The sequence below is a fragment of the Amphibalanus amphitrite genome, unplaced genomic scaffold (genome assembly GCF_019059575.1).
Source record: "Amphibalanus amphitrite isolate SeventyFive unplaced genomic scaffold, NRLGWU_Aamphi_draft 000172F_arrow, whole genome shotgun sequence".
NCBI lineage: Eukaryota > Metazoa > Arthropoda > Thecostraca > Balanomorpha > Balanidae > Amphibalanus > Amphibalanus amphitrite.
Genome location: NW_024881667.1, coordinates 334,039 through 350,308, shown reverse-complemented (window position 1 = coordinate 350,308; position 16,270 = coordinate 334,039). Strand labels below are relative to the sequence as shown.

Below are 16,270 nucleotides of genomic sequence, written 5' to 3'. Positions count from 1 at the left end.
GTTGGGCTGTCTGTGGGCTGGTCACAGTGTCCGGTCGCTCTGAGTGGTGCTATCAGTGCCGGCGACCGGCCGGACGGCGCACACGGGCCGACACATCCGGGAGGGCGCCGCGCCGCCAGTCAGCCACCTGTGGCTGCGGCCGCCGGCGCGGCAGCAGCCACTCCGCCGCCGCCGACCGGTAGGCCGCCGCCGCGCCGCCGCCGCCGACCGGCCAGTCAGCCCCGCGCAGTGAGCCGAGCTGGCGGCCGACCGCGCCGTCTGCTGCCCTACAGTGAGCGGCGATAGAGCTCGTGTCGGCGTGTGAGTGTGTTTGGCGCGCGGCGCTGCACGCTGGAGTGAGCCGCCGTGACGCGAGGTGACGCGCTGCGCTCGGTGACGTCACGGTGCGGTGTGACGTGACGTGTTTGTGAACGGGGAGTGGTGAGTGCGCCGGACGGTGGCGAGCCGCCGCGCCAACGCCTCAGACATGGGCGAACGGAAGCGAGAGGCGGCGTCGCAGCCCAAATTGCGCCGGCAGCATCACAGTGTGGACAATGTGAACCAGGAGCGGAGGCCGACCAGTGAGGCCAAGGCGCGCGCGGCGCCGCCCAGCCTCGAGCGCGACAGCACCGGCAAGCCCAACAGGTTCGGCTGGAAGAGTTGGAGTCAGCACCGGCTCAGCGACCTATCGTCGGCCAAACGGGCGTTCGGCCGATTTAAGGACGGCGGTGAGTTGCGACAATCACCCTGGCTGACACACTGTGACGAGTTGACAGCCGAGTCGTGCTGCTCCGGCGCCGGCAGGCCGCTGGAGGCCGCTCACGACAGCGGGGCTTCCAGCCGTGCCGTGGTCAGGGCTGCGCCGGGCCGGAGGGCGGGGCCGGCGCTGGCGTGACGGGCGTCCTCGGTGAGCGCACGCACCGACCGTGTCACCCCAGTCGGCGGCGGCCTGACCCGACCGACCGACCGGCCCGGCCAATGGCCGCACAACAGGCAACGGTGGCGGCCTTTGTTTGGAGGCGCCGCCGCCGCGCCCGCATTGAACCAGCCGGCGGCAGGCGACGGGCCGAGGTCGGCACCGGTCGGGACCGTCCCGTGCGGTCTGCCCGCTCCGCCTGTGTCGACACTCCAGCCGGCGGCCACCGCTGTTTGCTCCCCAGTCACACTTGACCTCAGCCGTGACCGGCGGCGCTGCGCAGTTAGAGACCGGGAGGAACAGAGAGAGAAAGAGAGAGCGGCGGAGAGCCAGACCAAAGATCAACCACAATCCGGCTGGGTTTATTTGACCAAGCCAGAAGCACACAATTCGAGTGGATTTCATCGTATCAGACACTCTTACAGGCCGAGTTTTGTCTTCTGTTGTGGGCGGCGGTGCTGATCTTTTCCGGTCGACACGTCAGCGGCGCAGGTGTTCGCTGTCGGGTCGCCCGCCCGGCGGCAGCTGTGGCGCCTCCCACTGCGGGCACGCCATCGCCGGCCGTGAATACCCGTCGCTGGTGTCGCGGCCCGGCGCACTGGCCTGTCCGAGACATGCCTCATGGCTGACGAGCGGCGCGCGCGGCCGGACGCCGATTAGATTGGCCGCTGCCGGTCTGGCCGGCGGGGGCGGCGGCCTGTCGGGCCGTGGCGTGTCGTGTAGTGACGTGTAGGCAGAGCTGACACAGCTGTGGCGATTCGACAAAGCTGACACAGCCGCCGCCGGTCGCCGGGTGACGGAGATCGGCTTAGCACGAGCTTTGTGTAACCACATGGCGCGACCCGGTGTGGAGAACCGGAACACTTAATCAGAAAATCGGTTTTTGCCCGGATGGGTTGGCTCGGCTCAGCCGAAGAACCCGGTTCGACCAAGGGATATCTGTTGTCGCGGTTCGCAGGGCAGTGCAATAGAGCTGTGTAGGAATCACGACACCGGCCTCACGTCGACCTGAACTTACTCACGTAAACGGATTACAACGATCCTAGTTTCCTAGTTTGTCCGAATCTTTGGGGTCACCGACTTTCCAGTGAAGCATCGCCATTGTGGCAGAACCAGTTCCGCGGGAGAAACGCCGGCCATCACCTGTAGGTCGCGGTGGGAACCGGATAGTGTCTGACTCGGGGAGCGTGTGAGTTCTCGGACGGAGTATCCACCGTACTGTGCAGGGTGCAGGCCGAGCCGCGTGCACGGGACGCCCACACGCCGTAATGTCAGTCCTGCGGCCGCGGACGTTCGGCGGACGCTGTTTTCGGGAAGACTGCAGCCGTTGCGCTGTGCGCGCTGCCGCTGTGTGTGTACCGACATGTTTGTCTGTCTGTCTGCCCTCTGATCAGCCGCAGTGGCTGCAGGGCAGGGGAGGGGCGCGGCGGCGCAGCCAGTTCGCCTCGCCGCCGGGCCGGCTCCGTCTGCCGCAGGCCGCGCCGGCTGCCGTGATGGATTGCCAGACGCGAATAGGCGTACTTATCGTGCTTACACAATTGCCGGTGGCCGTCGCAGGCCGGCCGAGGCCGGACTGTTGTCTCACTCGAACGGACGGCGACCCGAGTGACCGCTCCGGGCTCCAGTCTTCCGTCCACTCAGCTGAGGACGCGTTATTGAATCGAGCCGCGGGGCTCGGAAACATGCGCCGATGGGACCGAATCCGGCTGCTTTTCATCTGCTAGATGGAAGGCTAATCGTATTGATCCGGAGAGCCGCGCAGCCTGCCACTAACGCCGATGGCTCGGCTGCCCTTCCGTTGGGCTTCGCTGCTACTTTGATAGTATTGGTTCAGACCGTGGAGCTGCCTCTATTGCACCTGGCGCTGAACTTTGATAAAGCTTCCCTGTCCGTGCTTCCCCACCCGGACTCAGACTGACAGTCATTGCATGTTGTTGACTCATCGCTAGTTGCGATTTTCCAGTGCCACTCGGTTGCTTCAGGGCTGATTGCGGGGCTGCGGCATGCAATCTTCTGTTTGTTTGCTGTTTGCATCACGACCACTGTTGCTTGGCCACCTATGACGGGTTGCACTCTGCGTTTTGTGCCGCTCTGACCGATCAGCTGGTGTCTGCCGACCGCGGCCGTAACGGCGGCGGCCTCCCTGCCGGGCCAAGGTCGCCGCGGCCGGCGGGCAGTGCGCCGCGCCGCAGAGCTGGGCCGGCCGCCGCGCCCGATCCGCACCGCCAGATCACCGCTCCGTGACGCAGAGCTGAAGGACGCCGCGTGCGGTGTGACCGATTCGACAGCACCCCCTCCAAACTTCGCTCGTCGCTGTTACTTGGGAGTTGGACAGCCAGGCACGGCCTGGGACGGCTAGACGAGGGGCTGTGTTCGTGTGGCCTACAGCGGGCAGTTGGGATGGGTGGAGGCGGCGTTCGGTGGGGCGGGTCGCCACAGGACCATGTGCCGACCCAATCAGCGCATTTTTACACGCCAGCCGATACTTTGCTGAAACTGGACGCCCGAGATCACGTGTCTGGCTGCGTTACGTGCACATGGGTTTCTCGCCGGGTTTAGCTGACAGGACCTTGTCGAACCTGAGCTCCTCGTGCCATGGATTATGTTATTAATGCTGAACTTGCATGGGTTGTGCTCAATGTCTGGTTTTGATGCCAAATGCATGTTTTTGATGATTGACACGTTACCAATTTCATGGACTTGTGCAAGTTTTCCTGCGGGCATGTTTGCACCCTGAAATTATGCACATTTTCATGCGGATTATTCCTTACCCTGCCCAGTGAGTCAGACCCGTGCTCCGTATTTGGCTCCGCTGGCCTTCACACCACGGTCTCGCATGCTGAGCGCGCCACAGCTGTCATTTTGTCACAGCTGAGGGACCGAACTCGGCTACTGCTGCTCGAGCCCGGCCGGCAGGCTATGTAGAGTGGTACGGCCCACAAATGGGCGACGCGTTGTGGTGTGTTCCCTGGCCGTAAAACCCGGCTGAATCGAGAGCCGAAGCCGGTGGGATGCTGCTCGGCGGCGGATGGCAGGTTAACTAGCTCGGGGACTGACGTAACGGGGCCACTCCCCTGTGCCGGTGAAGTATTCATGTGGGTGGTATTTTTGGCTGTCGAAGCTGAGAGTTAGGGACAATAGCAGCCTCCCAAAGTCCCGGTACCCCAGTTTGATCATGAGCGGACCCTGTGCCGTATTGGCGACGCTGCGGACATCGATTTATTGTGAGGGCGGTTACGCGGTAAGAACGGTTCGTGGCTGACGAAATTAGTTTGGTACTTTCCTGCCTTGCTTCGTCCGATCTGTTTTTGACCTCAACTCAGATGGTTCTCAGATGATGTATCTAAGCTCAACCCCATGGGGTACCAATGGCTCGCACACATTGATGCGGTCATCGGCCGTAGAGAGACTAGTGAAAAGTACCTACGCCAAAAGCGAGACGCTTAACTTCCCTCTTCAAACCATAGACTTTGTCATGTCATAGGTATTCTGAGGTTTATGGTGAAACTTTTTGTGACATACCTCTACCTGTCATTTGCTGTACATCGACTTGACTCATCCATGAGCCGCCCCCTCCCCCTGCCCGTTCCTCCACAGTGTGAGCGCGATGTTGATCGAGGTTTGTCCATGTGTTTCAGGCAGAGATGGAAACCAGCGGGTGACCACGGTAGTGGCCACCCCTGGCCAGGTGGGCTCCGACAAGCCGCACGAGGTCTCCTACTCGGACACAAAGGTAAGAACTGCCGCTACCGCTACCCGCTCCCCCGCTGGAACCTGTTTGCTGGGCGGGGAGGAGGAAAACCGCTGCCCACGGAGGGTTCTCCTCGGGTAAACCCGGCTCCGCTGCCGCCTGGGTGTTGTGACTCGCTTCCTTCTTTCTACGGCTACGTAAAAAGGCGTCATCTTTTGTCCTAGTTTGTGACCGTAGTTAAAAGTTTGTGGCATTGTTCCCGGCGTAAAGTTATCGGTGAAATGAACTTAGCTGCTGTGTGTTGCGTCGTTGCAAGTTGGGTGATTTTGAAACACGATGTCAGCTACAATCAATGCCAGCTTGTCACCTTATGGTTACTCATGTAGGTGACCGTGAGAATGAAGATGTTACATAAACATTTATACTTTGTTAACGTGTAACAAATTATCTATATACGCCTTCCTTTTTATGTGACATACTTTCTGTGTTTACTTTAATTACCTTAACTCGTTATTTGAAGAAGCCAGTAGTATGCGACTGTTTTCCCAGTTGGAATGTGCGACACCTCTTCGTTGTATCCTCTTCAGCTTTTTTTCTCGATCGTATTGCGTCAGCTTCTACATCTACACCTCAGCACTGATCCCCGGTCGTTTTTGATTCTATTTCAGGTGATAGGCAATGGAAGCTTCGGCGTGGTATACCAGGCCAAGCTGTGCGACTCGGGCGAGCTCGTCGCAATCAAAAAAGTGCTCCAAGACAAACGGTTCAAGGTGAGCCACCTGACCCCTCTCTGGGCCCATTGTGTCCGCCCCGTCGCCCATTGTGTTACACACAGCTAGGGGTATCGCACTGGATGGAGTGGGGTCATACGTGGGGTGATGCGATTGAAAAACAAGCAGCCAATGCTTCGTCACACTAGGCATTTTCTGATACTTTTTTATGATCAATTGGGGATGGGTTTTAAATGAAATGCCTATCTGTATGTAAGCAAAGAAATGATCCAGTTCGATCAGCCATCTATAAAAACAGGAAACGCTGAGGATAGTCATTCGACCACAGCTCTGCTCTGTCTGGAGCCGTTCCCACTCGCCTCCCGCCGCGGCCATGTATCGGAGCGGAAGGGGCGGCGGCTGGGGCGCTCAGCTGGGCGCTGTTTGGCCGTGTGGCGGTCTGTTTAGGTGGCCGCTAGCGCTTGGGACGTCCAGCCGAGCACCAGTCGGCTGGCACGGGCCCGGTGCCATAAACTGACGCCCGATCGGCTACCTGGGGTCAGCCACCGGTCGCGGTCGGGGTCGGGGTCAGGTACCGGCCGGGTCGGGGTTAGCCACCGGTCGGGCCGGGGTCGGGGTCGGCCACCGGTCGCGGTGGGGGTCGGGGTCAGGTACCGGTCGCGGTCGGGGTCGGGGTCAGGTACCGGTCGCGGTCGGGGTCAGGTACCGGCCGGGTCGGGGTCGGCCACCGGGTCGGGGTCGGGGTTAGCCACCGGTCGGGTCGGGGTGGACCACCGGTCGCGGTCGGGGTGGGCCACCGACCGGGTTGCGGTCGGGGTCGGGGTCACGCTGACAATAGTGCCCGGCTGGGGTTTGAAGATGCACGACATAGGTGTGATGGTGCAATACGAAGGTGGTTCGAACCAGTGCGTGCTGGTATACACTAAACTTATTCAGGGAGCCGTGTGGGGGCCCAAACTGTGTCGAAGCTTAGGAGCATTCATAGCTTATTCTCATCGATATTGTGCTGATTGTCATACTTCTCTCAATTCGTTTATAAAAGTTTAAAATATGCAAATGTCCTCACGGCGCACATCAGCACCCCGCCGCTCCTTTCTGTAGCCGATGTAGCTCATATCAGACTTGCTAGCGACTTTCAGGAGGATTTTGTCGGTCTTCGGCTTCCCTCCTTGGAAAGTTAATAACGCATCGAGCTTATTGTGTTAGCAGCTTCCGCTATGCTCGTCACGGCCTTGGTGGATGCGCAGAAGTGGTCACCTGCCGCCAATGTCGATATCAGGGTATATTGAGTCGATATGATGTAATAAATCGATGCTAGTATTTGATTATTTTAGATTGCACATTTTTGAGCGTGAAAAACCGATGCGGATCCTTGGAGAAGGACGGTATCCGGTACCTGTTGTGACTCACTTATTTTGCTCTTTTTTCGCAGAACCGTGAGCTCCAGATAATGAGGAAGCTCGAGCACTGTAACATAGTTAAGTTGAAGTACTTTTTCTACTCCAGTGGAGATCAGGTGAGACCCCCTCCCTCCCCTCCCTCCCCTCCCCACCTCCCCCGGGACTGTGGGGCTGAACGGTCCCCCGCTGTGTCGGTGTTCAGTCCATCAGCTCAGCACGCACTCCTGCTGTGTGGTTCTGTGTGGTTTTCAGTGTCCGGTTGGATGGACGCTCTGGTAGGGTACGCTGTCCTCTGGGCTATCTCAGTACGGCCGACGGCTCCTCGCGTGCCGTTCGCGAGGTGGTCTCGGCCAGAGATGCCCGGGAGGTCGCGGGGCTCTGAGGGCCCGGTCGATGCGTAGACTGATTAATGACAGAGATCAGCCGCCGACGCCGGCCGTGCGCGGGACCAAACGACATTGCCTGTGCCGCCGGCGTGGCGTCTCTGCTCTGTCCGATGTGTTATCCGGGGGTATGTGGTGGCGTGGGGCCGCGCCCTACGCTGATGGTGGTAGTGTTGAGTCGTGCCGCCAGTCCGGCCGGTTTTCATCTGTGGACTAGCTCTGTTTGTGGATTAGTGTGCTCTGTGGATTATGTGATCTGAGTCTACGGCGACGGGACGCTGTGCTGCTCTGCTGCTGCAGGCGCTGTCTCGGCAGTGTGTGCCTCTCCTGCCGACGTGTTTCACCACCCTGTCGCTGTGTGCTCTATTCCTAGCATTCTGTGTACACTCTGCACCCACGCCTGTGCTGAGTCTTTCCCTGATTCCCGCCCCACTGTCTCGGTCACGTCTCCGCAGAAAATACCCGAGTCTGTGCTCATCATACCCCGCTCGTGTGATACGTGGTCTCCTGAACGTTCTGCGCTTGGTCTGTGTGGCGCGGGCGACTCGTACCCGGGTTGTGTATTAGGCCATTCCACGGTCTATGTGCGGTTATTGCTGTTCTTTATCACGGCGATATGACATGGCGGTGCGGTGGTCGGACCTGTGCCGCGGCGGATTGTTACCAAGTGACGGTCTGTCGGACCAGTTGTAACGATTGAATATGCCTCTCGACTGCTCATTCATGAAGCGGACAGTGATGCAAACTGATTGTTGTTGTGTATGAATGTGTCACCTATTCATCTGAGCTGCACCCCGCCGCGCTGCATCGTATTACACCGAGCCCTGACACCGTGCAACAACACCCGTTACATACAGCTAACCTAACGCTTTCATAGCTGCACAACGGCGTGGTCTGTAGCTCAGACAAACAAAGAAAGCTCCTCATCACGATGTTACACGAAATCACAAAAATACCCTCTCAGTCGTCGTGCCGTAACATTAGCCACCGTCGTCCTGAACCCCGACTCTGCTTCTCCCCGTTCCCCAGAGCTGACCCCAGATATCGACCGCTGCTGCTACCGCTCGTTACCCCCCCCCCCCCTGTGTACACTCCCATGAGGCGTCAGGTCACGTGATGCTGTCCTCTGACCCCGGACGGGTGCCGCCGGACACACGTGACCCAGCGGAGCGGAGGGCTGTCTGGTCAGTGACGGTGGTCGGTAGTTTGTCGTACGGAGACGTTATATGACATTTCGATATGTGACATTTCACTAAGCCACCTGCAGGTCTGGTGTGTACTGCGAAGGGACTACCATCTAACAGTGTTGGAAATAAGGTCCGGGGTGACCAACCTGCTGTAAAGCTCGGGGCTTAGTTCAGGAGGCTCAGAGACCGTCACTGCCGGGCAATGTAGCAGCTAGAATGCTCTCCGAGTTATCGATAGCGCTATCATTACTTATCGGTGTCAGGTTGTACCCGTGCCACCCAAGACTTGATGCACATGTTGCGATAAGTTCTGTATCACATGTGTTATTTACAATTGCATCGCACCGTTTGTGCAGCGCTCTGGGCGTACCCCAGCTGATAGGAGCGCTCAATACCCTCCCACGTCCACTCGCTGTCGCTTAGCGGAGCAGCTAACAGCTGACGGACTCGTCCCATCCGCTCTCTGCGGGACCGTGTGCGCTGTTGTGCCATCACCACCGGGACCATTAGTATAAATACCTGCTGTCGGGCGGGTTAGGCCGCCGCGGCGGGGTCGTTCCAGCGCCCGGCCGGTGGGCGGGTGTTTCTGCCGCTAGCCATCCGTCTCAGTGGCGCCTGTTGCCCAGACGCTGTGCATAATGCTGTCGGAAGTGTCTGTGTGCACAGGACTGTCGGAACCTGTTTGGCATGCGATGAAGCGCTGGAAGGTGGCTGACTCTGCGGGCCGGATGGGTTGGTAGACAGTGGGTCTGCGAAGTATTCCCGGCGACTCCCCGGCTGGGTGGGACAGTGGAGAGGTGGCCGTCACCTGTCATCTGGCCACCTGAGCTCCAGAATATACGTGGTTTCGTTGATACGTCTGTCACCGGCGGTCACCCGGCTGCTGCAATCTGTCAGACAACAGGTGATCTCCGCTGAGGCCACACACTGATCGTCTTAGCACTTAGCCCGTGGCGCCGTACCATCGTCCAGTCGCCTCCACAGTGGATGTCTGTCGTACCCCGGTCACGTATGTAGTTATCTGGGTGGCGAGGCTTCAGCCGGTGCCGTGAGGTGTGGTACGGTCCCACTGTGCCAGTAGCATCATCGGTTCATGGTATTCCACGCACCTTGCATTGAAAGCACGGAGATAGGCTGGCCGGGCTGACCATAGCGCTTCGTTCTATTAGTTATTTTGGAAACTAGCGTCTGGTGAGAAATCCGCCCTACATCAACCGTCTGGGAAAAAGCGGCAGCTGAACCCTTGATGCTGTAACTGCGGATGGTTGACATTGTGGACGTTGGATCGGGGTGTGACGTAAGCTGGCGCCTGACGGCGCGGACGTTTGAGTGGCAGTGGCGGGGAGGTCCTTGTGTTTGTTCGTCTGGCCAACTGTTTAATCTGCAGTGTTAGCACATTGCCACCCGACGCCGATGTTTGTCTTCCACTTGTCCTGTCGCCCTTTAATCCTGTTGACTTTCCAAGTGTTGAGGACGGTTGGGGAACGAATAGGTACCGTGGGAGTGTGCCCAGGAAGCACATGACATTACAAATATTGTTGGGTTGTGAGGGTCATACCAAATATTTGTGAAGGCTGTTGTGAAGTCTACGGTGATCGATTGCTCATGCTATATCGACACCTTTTTTTAAACCCCACATCTGTTCTCCGGTGAATTTCCGGGAAGCACGAAATATCTCTTTTTAGAAGTGTCCGATCCTGATCAAATTTGTGTGTTCGTAAGCGTGCTCTGGCATTGCTTGATCTGCCAAGACAGACAAACTTGAGAAAAATTGAGTGACTGTACCTTTTTTGAATGTTTCTAAATAACTTGTCTGAACTTCACGGGAGAACAAATGTGGGGTTTAAAAAAAGGCGTCGATATATCCTAGTAAGTATGGCTTTTCTGTTGCATGCTGCTCCATTCACGCCCGATTTTGTTCATGTGTTCCGATGACACATGGTGAAATATACGCAATGGCTTGCATTTGTGTTTTTTGACGAGGTGATCATAACTTCCCTATGTCATTCTATAGGAAGCTGTTGCCTTGTGAAAGGTGAATGAATTGATTGGTGAATGAATTTAGTTTAGCATTATTCATTACCGACGACCTCAACTACCATTTCATCTCAGCCTACCACATCTGACTATACCACACTGTGACCTGCCACACTGTGCTGTACTCACAGAACAACCGAACAACCGACTGGCGAACACAGAACAGCCGAACACACAGACCAGCCCAACTTACATCTGCTGTGTTGTGTTCGTGACGTCCCCGTCTGTGTCTGTGTTTGTGATTGTTTGCGACGAGTCTTCGCTGCTGTTGGCGCCCCGTCTCCTGTCTGGACCGGTCTCCCTATGGAGTGGTGCCGAGTCCCCGACATTGACCTCCTTCCGTCTCTGCCCCGCCCACAGAAGGATGAGGTGTATCTGAACCTGGTGCTCGAGTACATCCCGGAGACGGTGTACAAGGTGTCGCGACACTACAGCCGCTCCAAGCAGACCATACCCATCAGCTTCATCAAGGTAAGGCGCGCCTGAACGTGTGCCGCACAGGGCTGGTTAGCGGAGCGCTGCACTGTGAAGAAGGGTGGTCTGCTGGAATTGTGAATTTTGGTCATGGTCCCGGAGAATGAAGTCTGTCCAGAGAACCGGTCAGCTTGTAGAACACTCAACAGGGAAATCACATGTTTGGCCTACTAAATGTGACAGTTGATAAAATGTGTTCTATCAATGCTATAACTGCATGTTTTAGGCGTAATAGTACCTTTTTTCATCACACAGGCGGGAAATTTAAGAGATTTCAGGTGCCGGAGTATAAATTTATAAAGGAGAACAAAATCGTTTGGACCCGATTGGGACCAGCAAAGGGCCTTATTTACAACATTGGCCCTGACTGACTGCGTTTTTTTATATTTGCGTAAATGCTTATGGCTGTGTGTTAAGAGTTTGTGCGTGGCATTAGTTTGCGTGTCCTGCATCGATACGGATATTATCTGAGGGACATAGGTAACAGATTTGTCGCAGTTTTGCCGGTAGTTTTCTGTCGATCAACAGAGTCGACATCTCCTTCACTGCTAGGCACTGGAATTGGTGCCACCACCGCATCGTGACATCCCGACCATAAAACCCGTCTCGGCGTCCGTCCCACCCAGCGTGTTTTAGCCGTTTGACTGCTCCTCTGCCCACCCGCCTGCCGAGTGTCTGACTGTGTGCCCTCGGTGCGCCCTCAGCTGTACATGTACCAGCTGTTCCGTTCGCTGGCCTACATCCACTCGCTGGGGATCTGCCACCGGGACATCAAGCCGCAGAACCTGCTGCTCGACCCCGAGTCGGGCGTGCTCAAACTGTGCGACTTCGGCAGTGCCAAGTGTCTACAGCCCGGCGAGGCGAACGTGTCGTACATCTGCTCGCGCTACTACCGGGCGCCGGAACTCATCTTCGGCGCGACCAACTACACGACCAACATTGGTGAGACGGCTGCGCGCGCGGGGGGGGGGGGGGGGGCAGGACGGGCGCTAACTACAGAGGGACGGGCTAGGGCTGGGGCTGGTTTGGTGGAAGTGGCCAGCTAGTTATTTTCACGAAGCTAGATGAGCTAGATCGGTGTCCTGCTTTTTTTCGCTGTGTCACCAATGCACTGCCTTGCCGACTAGCGAGTAGCGGTGCCGATGCCGCTCGATTTCGTGCTGCTGCCAGTGTGACAGGGGACGCCTGCCGTGTTCACTGCCTGTAGAATCGCTTACAATTAGCTGCAAGTCCGACTGCGCCGTTTGCCTTTGTACTGAACGAACCCTGTAACAAGGCTTAAACCATGGAGCAGCGCATTTCACATCGCCGGCTCGGTTGCACAAATCTGAGTCGTTCCACGAAAGGCGTTGCTAGCCAGCGTGTTACGACGGTCGAGGCGTTCGCGGCGCTCGGCATCTGGCTTTGTTTGGCTGTCGCCATGAACTCGCCGCCGCCGCCGCGGTAGTGGCCGTGAATGCCGTGCCCATCGCTGCCCATAATGACATGCCGGGACAGGGTAGGTTGATTGTAGCTGACACAACACATTTCTGTAGTTTGCGATCGATTCCATGTGTGTAGTTTGCGAGTGTAGACTTGTACGCCGAGAGTGAACTGCGTTATTTTTTTTTCACCATTGCTCCTAGCATAAGCACAACTGAACTGCCCAGACCTGACTCGTTCTGTGTTCGTGTGTATAGTCCCATTCGACCTTCTCTTATCAGCCGTGGGGACTGCTGGCTAACCTGACCTATACCGTCCCCCGCCAGACGTGAAGACCGCCGACTGACCCCTTCCCCCATTTCAGACGTGTGGATCCGTCTTACCCCCTCCCGTTTCAGCCGTGAGGGCCGTTGGCTGACCCCCTCCCTCCGTTTCAGATGTGTGGAGCGCCGGCTGCGTGCTGGCGGAGCTGCTGCTGGGCCAGCCCATCTTCCCCGGCGACAGCGGCGTCGACCAGCTGGTCGAGATCATCAAGGTGCTGGGAACGCCCACCCGCGAGCAGCTGGGAGAGATGAACCCCAACTACACAGAGTTCAAGTTCCCGCAGATCCGCGCCCACCCGTGGCAGAAGGTGAGATGACGGGGTGGAAGGGTTGGGAGGGGAGGACTAAGGCGGCAGGATAGGTGGGACGGATCCGGGCCGGGATCGAAATGGTTCTAAGTGGACGGAGTGAGTCTCTGTCTCTGTCCACTTATTTCGCCCGAGGTTGGTTGTGGGTTTGGGCAGGGTGTTATGCAATTGTAGTTTGCACATATGTACCATGGCCTGAACGTGCACTGCTGGTCGGGCTCAGCTTTCAGCAAGGCGCCTCTGTAACGTGTTAACTTATCAATCCCCAATGTATGCATTGTTCTTTGTGGACGCTATTGGTAGTCTTTTGCTGGCCCACCCTGCGCGTGCCTTTTGCGAAAGTCGTACCTCGCTGACGGCTGGGCCTTTACAGTTGCTCCTCGAAAGTCCTAAGCCGGCCAAAGGGCACGCTAAGATTCGCGTAAGTGCCGGCCGCCGCCGCCGCCCGCCGCGCGACGAGCCACGTGTGCCGGCGGGTGTGTCTGTCGATGTGCGTGTGCGTGTGCGTGCTTGTACCCGAGCTCAGAGCTGCACCCCTTCTGTCCTGACTGTGTCGTACCGGGCCCCGCGGCTGGGTGGAGGGGGGGGGGGGGTCTCGGAACTGGGGTCGGGCTGGGACAGGATACTGTAGGGATTTGTGGTGGGAGATGGTGGGAAAATTGCCCCCGTGATCTGCAGTCGCGGGTGCGTTCTGCTGCAGATTTGGTAGAAGTAGCTCTAGCTGATCGCTTTCGATCTGGTTCTAAGTGGCAGCGCATAAGCGATGTAGATCCCCTGCCACCGAGCTGGCCAATTGAGAAGTCAACTGTAGTCCCGTGAGGCTCCTGTCTCCTTGCTTTTTCCATTTTTCTATTCTTGCTAGAAATCTCTTGTTCGCTCGTTTTTATTTAGGAAGATCCTGATCCAGGCTTTACGTCGATGCTAATGCCACCTTTTGTCGGGACATGCTGTCATGTTGTGGATATTTCATTTAACCAGTCAATTATATTCGTGGATTGTCGTGGGCGCAATGTCTCGCACAGCACAAATTTCTTTTGAATCCAAAATCATTAAATGATTGAATAATTTATGGTTCACGGTAAACTTACGGCATTTAGAGAAGTGTGATGCAACAAGGAAGTCAGTCGGTCCAGAACCAGGCGCGATTGACTCACTCCGAACAATAAAATTATTCTGGTCACGAATACACTAATTCACTACGATCTGCAGGATAATCGAAGTTAATGCCGTCTTTTCCGTGAAGCAGTGGAATCGACAGACATTGACTTAATGACACTGTTGTCGATGCGTCCCTAAACGGCAACTGACCAGGTCACTCAATCATTGAGTTTTACGGTAATTTCGTTTCGAGTTGAATCAAAATTGCGTTGATCTACACCCTAACTCGTTCCATTCTTCTGCTGTAACTAGGTTGTCTGTTCGTTACCTATGAGCTCAAAGTCGTTTACCATACTGTCCATGTCTCTGTATCACCCACTCTGTCTTTCCCACGTCCGCACAATATTACGAGACCTCGGCGTGGTGGACACCAATGTTCCTTACCTACATGTTTGTGGTTGACGGTTCCTTTGTCACCCTCTGACCTCTGGCTGGAGTGAGCTAGTTTTGGTTGTAATCCAGACACCGTTTCCTTTCGCGACTAATGATAATTGGAATCCGTTGTGCTCCGAGGCTAGTATCGTATAGTCGGCGGCCCCATTTCCCGCTCGGGAACCGTAGATGTATCGGTGTTCGTCAATCGTCCCACCTAGACTGCTAGTAGGGCTCACGGCTGCTGGTGGGGCCCACGGTGCCGGTGGGGCCCGCGGTGCCACTCCCGGGCCGGCCCGCTCCCCTATCGACTGAGTAGGCCGGTCGAGCGGGCGGCCCAGGCCCACCGGGCGAGTGGGCCCACGGGCCGGGCGGGCGGGCCATACCCACCGACCGGCGGTCGATGCCGCACCGACCCACCGGGCGGTCGGCGCGGTCGACGCGGTCGACGACCGGGTCATGACACCACCCGGGGGTGCCGGGGGGGGGGGGGGACAGGAGGGGGGAGGGGCAAGCCGGAGCGCTTGACGGTAGCATGAGGCTAGGAGGGGACTGGTTAGGAGGGGACTGATCTGGGCCGTGCCTAAGGGCAGCGATGGCAACCGGCTGCACCGGTTGTCAGATGCGGGACGTATTCAGAGGATTTCCAATGGAGGAGTGTGTGTAACATTTCGGAATGTGGACGTTCAAACGTTTTTGCACACTGAAGCTTAATATAATATATTTTGCAACTTGAATGGAAATTATATTTATTCTTCAACAAAGCGGCCTTCCTGGTTTCTTCGGTGGCTTGCCATCGTTTCCAGCCGACCTCACGCCAAGAAGGATCACTACTGCAGATTGCTGCCAGTGCCCCGGCTAAACAAGAAGATCGTGTTCTGCTATTATCTACCTGGGCACAATGGCCGTGGATGCTTCTAGCGGTGCTAACCCTCGTCTCCTCTCTAACCTGCCGACAAACGCGACTGGCATCCGGGGGTATTTCACGGGGTGGAAAGCCCGCCACGGCATTTATCTCCAAGACTGGCTGGCTCTTTTGCTGTCTGTTGTCATTGGTCAGCTGTTGTATGTTGACTCCAATCGTGGTTAACCCAACTGTGGCGTTTCCTAAAGGACTGCACACAGTCTCTTCTCAAGCAAAAGGACGCCGCGCTGGTAACGAATAATCCGGTGCGGATGGAACCAATTTGGCTCGCCTGGCGAAGTATGTTTGACTTGCGAGCCCCAAATACCATTGAGAGACTATTCGTTTTGCTGAGAGGAATAGAGCGGGGCATGCAGTCACGGGAGATGAAGAATTTCACATTTGATGGGCAATCTCTGTAGGCTGCATGCTTTTCTCATCCTGATTTGATGGGTTCTTGGAACAATCTCTAAACTACTCATCCTGAGATTGCAAGCCTTTGTTGCCTGTTATGCATATTTTTGTAATGTGTATGGGAAAGCGAAACATTTCAGCAACTTTGTACCGTTATGCTTACATTTTTACAATGTTCTCGACGCTAAACCTAACATCTTTTGCAAGTCAAACCAAACTCGATTATGGCTCAAATTGCCCGAGTTCTGACTACCATGCTCCAACGTTGAGGCATGTTAACATTCATTCTTGAACTGGTATTTCTATTTTTGTGGCTTTATGTCCCTAACTAGTAAATAAAAAGCTCTGACAATGTTCACTTGCGCACCAATGTGTCAGCCTGCAACATATGTCTGAAAAACATCCTTTTCGTGATTCGTCGTCCTTCGATTGCAGCTGACCTAGGTAGATCAGTTAAATCACGTTGGGCTGCCTTGTGCTGAACTGATAGCTGGCCTAGTTACTAGTGCAGAGTGAGTATTTATAGCAGTATGTGGCATCTGTAGCGTGGGCTAGACCTAGCAAAGCGTGA

The 16,270-nt window shown here is 56.3% G+C and overlaps 1 protein-coding gene across 3 annotated transcripts in view; it reads left to right on the top strand.

Annotated features, from left to right (window-relative positions):
• The window catches only part of LOC122383754 (glycogen synthase kinase-3 beta-like), a 32,408-nt gene that overhangs the window by 14,069 nt on the left and 2,069 nt on the right, over window positions 1-16,270 (top strand). For 2 of the 3 annotated variants that reach the window (XM_043370500.1, XM_043370501.1), the window contains 6 exons: window positions 4,534-4,628; window positions 5,255-5,356; window positions 6,750-6,833; window positions 10,685-10,795; window positions 11,503-11,740; window positions 12,658-12,851. In XM_043370500.1, the coding sequence (XP_043226435.1) occupies window positions 4,534-4,628; window positions 5,255-5,356; window positions 6,750-6,833; window positions 10,685-10,795; window positions 11,503-11,740; window positions 12,658-12,851 (824 nt within the window). Of the gene's footprint in view, window positions 1-212; window positions 708-4,533; window positions 4,629-5,254; window positions 5,357-6,749; window positions 6,834-10,684; window positions 10,796-11,502; window positions 11,741-12,657; window positions 12,852-16,270 lie in introns of those variants that run through there. The other variant, XM_043370499.1, reaches the window with a different exon arrangement.